The following is a 6690-nucleotide window of genomic DNA, read 5'->3' on the forward strand; positions in this document are numbered from 1 at the left end:
ACGGGTGCTTTGGGATAATCCCATTTCTCTTTAGTGGACTGCCTGAAAATAAGATGTATTTTGGGAAAAGTATTCCAGCTATTCACTATCAGCTTTGTTGCAGAAAGTATCTTTGTGGTGAGGAGTCTGAAAGGATTAGATACAAGCCATGACCCTCTGAGAGCTCCATCCCGAGAACTGCAGGTCTGGGGGTTTTCAGTGCTCTGTGGTCTGGTGGCACACACTGTGATGCCAGAGTAGATTCATACGTGTGGGACAGCTCTGCCAACTGAAATGCTGCCTGCTAAAACTCGTTAGGGTACGGCAATGGGTTTTGAACTGGCTGCTAGTTTTGTAAGAGCCAAAACTCTTGGGTAGGGTTTGGTGTAATTGTGCAAGTGGCTGAACTCGAAGAACTCACCTTGGCAGTTTTTATCAGTAACTAGCAATCACCTGCAATGTATCATGGTATCTGTATTTTCTCCGATGGAAGTGTCATTTAAATTGATTTAATTAGGTTTGAATTAACACCCCGTGGGAACACATTGTATCTTTTAAAGGTATCTTTCCAGGCAAGCAGTACCTTCAGACTGGTACTGCTTCACTGGTTAAATTAATGTATTTTTGGTTACAATCTCACAGGATAAGAGAAGTTTTAAAACAAAAAGTGTAGTGTAGAGCATAATGACATGATAGCTTTTTAATAAAGTGGCAAATAGATATGTACTTATATCTCCCTACTAGTATGCTGTGTCAGGTTATTTCTGTCTTTCAGGGCAGGTGGATTGGTGAGAAACATTACTAATTTATTTAATTTCCAACTACAAATGAGAATCATGCTTCTCTGTAGCAGAAAGTCTAACATGGAATAATACTAAAGTAATTAGAATAAGTTTGGTATCATACTGGCTGCAGTAAACAAGGGGTGAAGTGGTAAGTAGGTAGTTTTTAATTTTCCCTCAGAAAGTTGTCACAGTGAAGGAGGTCCCCTAAGAGGTTGTCCCAGAACATGGTGACAGCAGCAGCTCAGCTCAGTAACAGTAGTGGTACTTGCCAATTCTATAGTTAAACTCATTCACCCTAACCTTGATTTTCAGATAACAGCCAGATCAATTGGGCTCTTTTAAAAAAAAAGTTATTTTTAAATTGATCTGATGGTTTCCTGCTAAGAGTGCTAGGCTGGGTAAAATAGCATAACAGGAGAATTTATTACATTTACTGATGTTTAGGGTCAAATTCTGTGCTGTTTACGTACTAGGATAAGCTCCCTGCCTTTAGTGGGCAGCTTTTGACTACATAACAGTAACCATGTTAATATGTATATATTTAAGTCCACTTGTTGAGCTTACAGCTGTCTATCAGAACTGTGAAATCTGATGATCTTCAATTTATGAGATAAAAACATCATAATATAGACACATTCAAAATAAAAATGGAGTTCTAATTGTATCAGAGTCACTCCATTTATTTTTGTGTGCTGCATTAGGGTTTATTTAACAGGATACTAACTAAACCATTTTGATTTTATTTTCTAACACTGTTGTATAGTCTTTGGTTTTAAGCATAGAATGACAAATACAGAAAGCATTAAGTAGACACACCAGTAGTACTGCTGCAATAGTATTATAGATAAAATCAATATAAATACATCAGCAGTTTAAGTCTGAAGTTATTTCACAACTAATGTAAGCAAATTTAGATTTACCACATTATTTAGCATATTTCCAATCATTAATTTTTCCTGTGATAAAACCAGAAACATTTTTCCAAATCATTCTCCTATCTTACTGCAAATTCCATCTCTAAAGATTGTTAGCTGTCACGGAAAAGCATTTTACTTCATTGCTTACATCTTGATCTGGAATATACTCTTTTAAAAGCTTCTGCTGTAGTATAATTTATAAAAATAATGGTGTGAACATTAAGGTAGAGCAACTGGTGGGATTTTAAAATCAGTATCAAAGCTTCTATCCCAGGTTAAGTGACAGTAATTAATGAGACAGTAGACCTGGAAACAAGTCTGCACAAGAGCCAGGGATGGAGCTGAATCAGCAGCTACTGGGAACCACTGGGCAGAGATATCTAAGGGAATGGTGCTGTGTAAATCACTACATAGCACTGGTTTTGACACATTAATGTTACCATTTAATATACATAATATTCCTCAACATGGCTGCAGGAAAGACTGAGGTATTTCACAGTGGCACAACAGCATGGGAGGAATAATTGTGTAATGCTGATGAAAGTGAAGTAACCAATTTGCAATCATGCTTTCCTGTAAACTCACTTTCAATATTATATTTGCTAAACAGGCGTTATGTCCAAAAAGCATGTGTCTCAGATGTGTCTCCTTCTGTAGACATGAGTGACAAGCCCCAAGAGCAATGTGCTTCCAAAACAAATATGACTCAATACCTTTGGGTCCGGTAACTCACACAAATCACACAGAATGTTCTGAGTTGGAAGGGACTGACAAGGATCATCAATTCCAGCTCTCAAGTGAATGGCCCATATGGGAGCTGAACCCACGACCTTGGTGTTATTAGCATAATGCTCTAAAAAAAAATGAAGAATGTTTTTTGGTAATGTTCCTAAGGTATATCTTAGAGAAAGTAGCAATTCACGTGTTGGAGAAAGAAAATCAAAATGGGATTTATAAAAATCTGTATGCTGTGTGATAATTGTGCCTTCTTGTAGGATATACACAGTTACTTAAACTAGCTGATTACAATTCCTATGCTTAAGCAAATTTGTTGTACAAAATAATGAACACATTCTTGAAATTTAGTTTTACCAGACCAGCGTGTCTTTCAGGGTGAGCATTGTGACAGCTGCTTGTGACATAGAGCATGCAAGAGAAAAAAAAGTATGTGATTTGCAAAACTAATAACAATCCTTTTTTGTTTAATTTCACCAAGATGGAATCAGAGATGTGGGGATGTTCACAGCTGGCACAATGTGAAGTGTATTTGCTCATAGGCCAGTACAAGGTTCTCAGCAGAAGTTACTACTTAATACAACAGGGCATCCCCAGATCTAAGTTGACCCCTGCAGGTAGTTTTAAACCTCCCAGTAGGGATTCTCATAGCTGCAGTTTGCTAGTTAACCAAGAAAATAATGTCAGTTTACTTAAAATACAAACCACTTAATGCTGAGCTATGGCATGATACGTTTTGGTGAGCTCTGGCATAATCAACATTTTTAACTCAAGACATGCAGAGCCCCCATTTCATTTCTGTTTGAACTGGCTTGCTTCTGAGCTAGCCAGCAGCATTGAATGAGATTGCTAGAATGAGCTGTTTCTTGTCACTTTCCTGAGGTTACTCAATTTCTGAGGCTTTTTTTTTTCTTTTCCTTGTGGGATTGATTTGCACTGCTGAAGTCAATGAATGCATAGGATGACTTGGACAGTGTTGAGAAATTACTTCTTTCTCCACTGAAATGACTTGTGAGAAGAATTACAAAAACTGTTTACCACTCACTGTTGAAACCCAGTTTGAGTAAGAAATCATGGATTGTCTCATAACACTGGAAGCTGTCTGCAAGCTTAACTTTGGTGTGAACTTTGGAAAACAGTTTTAGAGGTTGAAGGGTGTGGGGAAGTCTTTTAAGCATAAATTATTTTATATACATTTAAGTTCTATATCAATATATAATGCTTTATATCTGTGTACACACACACATGCATGCACAAAGCAGACTGCTCCACACTGGAAAATCCAGACCATGATCTCTGTCACACCTTGAAGAAGTTGTCAGACACGATCATGTCAGGCAGTAATTCTTCCCAGCTGTGGTGCAGTTTGTTAGTGACACTGAGCACTATGGTGTGCACTCCCTGTCCTAGGATAAGCCCACCAGAAAAGAAACCATGTAACTGCCACGGGGTGAAAACAAGAGCATCACTCAAACGAGGAAGAGTTTGTGTCTGTGCTCTCATGCGTGCATGATGGCTTTCATTCGCCTGGAGAGAAGATTGGTAAAAAATGCATAAGCACTCCCCTGATCTGGTGGCTCGTGTGAAAACAAGCAACCCAACTGGCAGCAGGGCAAACTTAGTAGTTATGCCACTGTTATAGCTCATGAAATATTACTGGGAAGAATCATTTCTAGGGGGAAGAAAGGAGTACGCCATTTTTTCCAACCCTCTTTTGACCACTGCAGCTACCAAAATCTTTCTAGAAGAAGTAATACAAGACATAACAGCATCTGAAGTCTATACAGATATCATATGCATGCTGACCCTGAACATCTTCCAGGAATTAATTTTGGAGCATGAGATGCTACCTCATCATCAAGAGGTGGATGAAAACCAGAATGATTTGAGTGATTGCTTATTTCTATAATGGTGTGAGCTACACCTCATCAAGAGGCAGATGACATCAACTAGGGATGGGTGCTGGTGTCACACAATGCAGAATATGAGGCTGCACTGTCTGCTGACATGGAGGGTTGGAGTTTAGGACAAACTGACATTAACAGCCATTCTCCCTTTCTGATTGACTGTTCCCCAAAACCCAGGCTCTGAGGTTACATCTTCATTTCACGTGTAAATCTTCTCTCCACTTACTCCAACTGAGAGAAGGCCATGTGCACAGCACACAGCAGATCCAGCAGCTGCTGAACTGTGCTCTGTCCAGCACTAGTCCCTCCTCCGTGACAGCGCAGCTGCCTCACACTAAAACCAGCATGACGCAGGGTCAGAGGTTTGTGACTCTGGGGTGCGCACGGAGCTCAGGCGGGGCGCACCCTCACGTACAGAGCCGCTGCTGGAGACGGGCTCAGGAACCGTGACCTGCGGGGCGGCTCGGTCAGGAAGTGTCACCGCACACTTGTGTCACCACACACGGTATCTCCGTGGTCACAAACGCAGCTTCCACGGCATCCCGCTTAAGCTTTGCCTCATTCGGTCGGGGAATGGGGGAGAACGACATCACCGGTCCCGCTGTGCACATGGAGGGGAGAGGAAACACCCTCCACGCCGCAGCGGGATGAAGGAAGGCCCGACAGTCGGCGACCCCGACCTCTGAGGGGCCCCGCCGGCCCGAGGGACACGGCCGCGGGCTCGGCAGCGCCAGCGCGGCCACGGGCGGGACGGGAGAGGAGGAGGCAGGGGGGCCGGGGAGGCGGCGCGTCCCGGGATTCGCGCGGGTACCGGGAGCGGGGACAGTCCGGCGGGCGGGGGCCGCGGGACACGCTGCCCGCACGGCGGGAAAGGGCGGGGAAAGGCAGCCCGCTACCGCGCATGCGCGCTGCCCGCCCCCCCTCACCATTACCTGCGAGCCGCCAGGCGCCGTAGCCTTCTTTTTCTTGGCGGCGCCGCCGCCGGTGCCCGGGCTCGCCGGGCGCTTCTTGCTGCGGGACGCGGCGCCGGCGGGAGACGAGGCGGCGGCGGGGACCAGGCTCGCCATGCCGCCCCACTCCGCGCCCGGCCCGGGAGCGCTCCCCCTCCCCGGCGGCCGTGGCGGTGCTGCGGACGCGCATGCGCAGTGGCGGCGGCGCGGCTCCGCCACCCCCGGCCGGGCCTGGTCGGGGAGGCCGAGGCCGAGCGGGGCTTGGCCGGCGCTTGTGAGGCCTCGAGCTGGGAGCGGCCGCGCCGGGGGCGAGCCTCGTAGGAAGCGGCTCTGCCGCCTCCTCGTTGCTCTGCGGTGTCGCGGACCCTTACTCAGGGAGCTGGCTGCGGGGACAGTCTTGGCCCCGGGGTAGCCCGTGTGCGTGGGAGGTAGCAAAGTGTGTCGAGGTGTGGGGTTCCTCGCCGTAGAGGGTGAGCGGGACTGGAAAAGGCGCTGGGTTAGAGTTATTTATAGCACAGAGGTCTTTGCAGCAGTTTGGGAGGTGAGCAGTAAAAAGCTGCGGGAGCAGCTGAACACAGGCTGTAGTTTGGGACACGGGGCCCTGTCTCCACGCGGTGCCAGCGCTGGAGCTCTGTGCTCCATGTAAACACTGCAAGCTGCCTGTGGCAGGTCTTAAGCCTGAGAAAGGAGAGAGAAAGTTTATGTGGGAAGTCTTCGTGCGATGAGAATGGTGTGCAAGTCTCATATGTGTGGTTTTTCCCAGTTGCCACGATAAAATCCGCAGAGAGAGGTTTAACTGCTCCCTTCAGCTCCCTTCAGCTCTCTGGTGCTGAGCTCTGAGAAGCAGAACCAGCGCTCAGTGTGATGGGCCACGCTGAGCTGAAACAACTCCCTGGAAGGAGGCTGTAGTGAGGTGGGGTCTGGCTCTTCCAGCGTCACTGCAGAGAGAGGACCAGAGCAGGTGACCTTAAGATGAGACAGGGGAGATTAAGATTAGCTAGTGGAAGAAAAAACTCACTGTTTGGGTGGTCAGGCATTGGAATAGACTTCCCAGGGATGTGGTGGAGTCATCCCTGGAAGTGTGTAAGAAGTGCTTGCATCTGGCACTGCATGATGTTGTGTAGGGGTTACAGAGATGGTGCCTGGTTAACTGTTGGACTTCATGATGCTAAAGATCTCTTCCAACCTTGACAATTCTGTGATTCTAACTGTGTAACCTTTCAAGATGCAAGTTATTACAATTAACATTAAAAATTTCAGACTATAACTACATCTGGCTGATAATGGTTGCCTGTCTGGGTAATTTGTACTGTTAAAATTTGGTTGCTTCTACAATGTTTTGGTGTGGTTAGTGGCCTGGTCCAGTGGTTTTTCCTCTTCTTGGAATCTGGAATAATTTTGCACTGGAGAAACGTAT

At 45.9% G+C, this 6690-nt stretch overlaps 1 protein-coding gene across 1 annotated transcript in view; it reads right to left on the reverse strand.

Moving 5' to 3' along the window:
* The window catches only part of INO80C (INO80 complex subunit C), a 30399-nt gene extending 24640 nt beyond the window's left edge, over positions 1-5759 (reverse strand). Inside the window, exon 1 of the mRNA XM_063399004.1 lies at positions 5256-5759. Coding sequence (XP_063255074.1) covers positions 5256-5390 — 135 coding nt within the window. The 5' untranslated portion in view covers positions 5391-5759. The remainder of the gene's footprint in view (positions 1-5255) is intronic.
* Between the last annotated feature and the right edge of the window lie 931 nt (positions 5760-6690).

This window comes from Prinia subflava, chromosome 1 (genome assembly GCF_021018805.1).
Source record: "Prinia subflava isolate CZ2003 ecotype Zambia chromosome 1, Cam_Psub_1.2, whole genome shotgun sequence".
In the NCBI taxonomy this organism is placed as follows: Eukaryota; Metazoa; Chordata; class Aves; order Passeriformes; family Cisticolidae; genus Prinia; species Prinia subflava.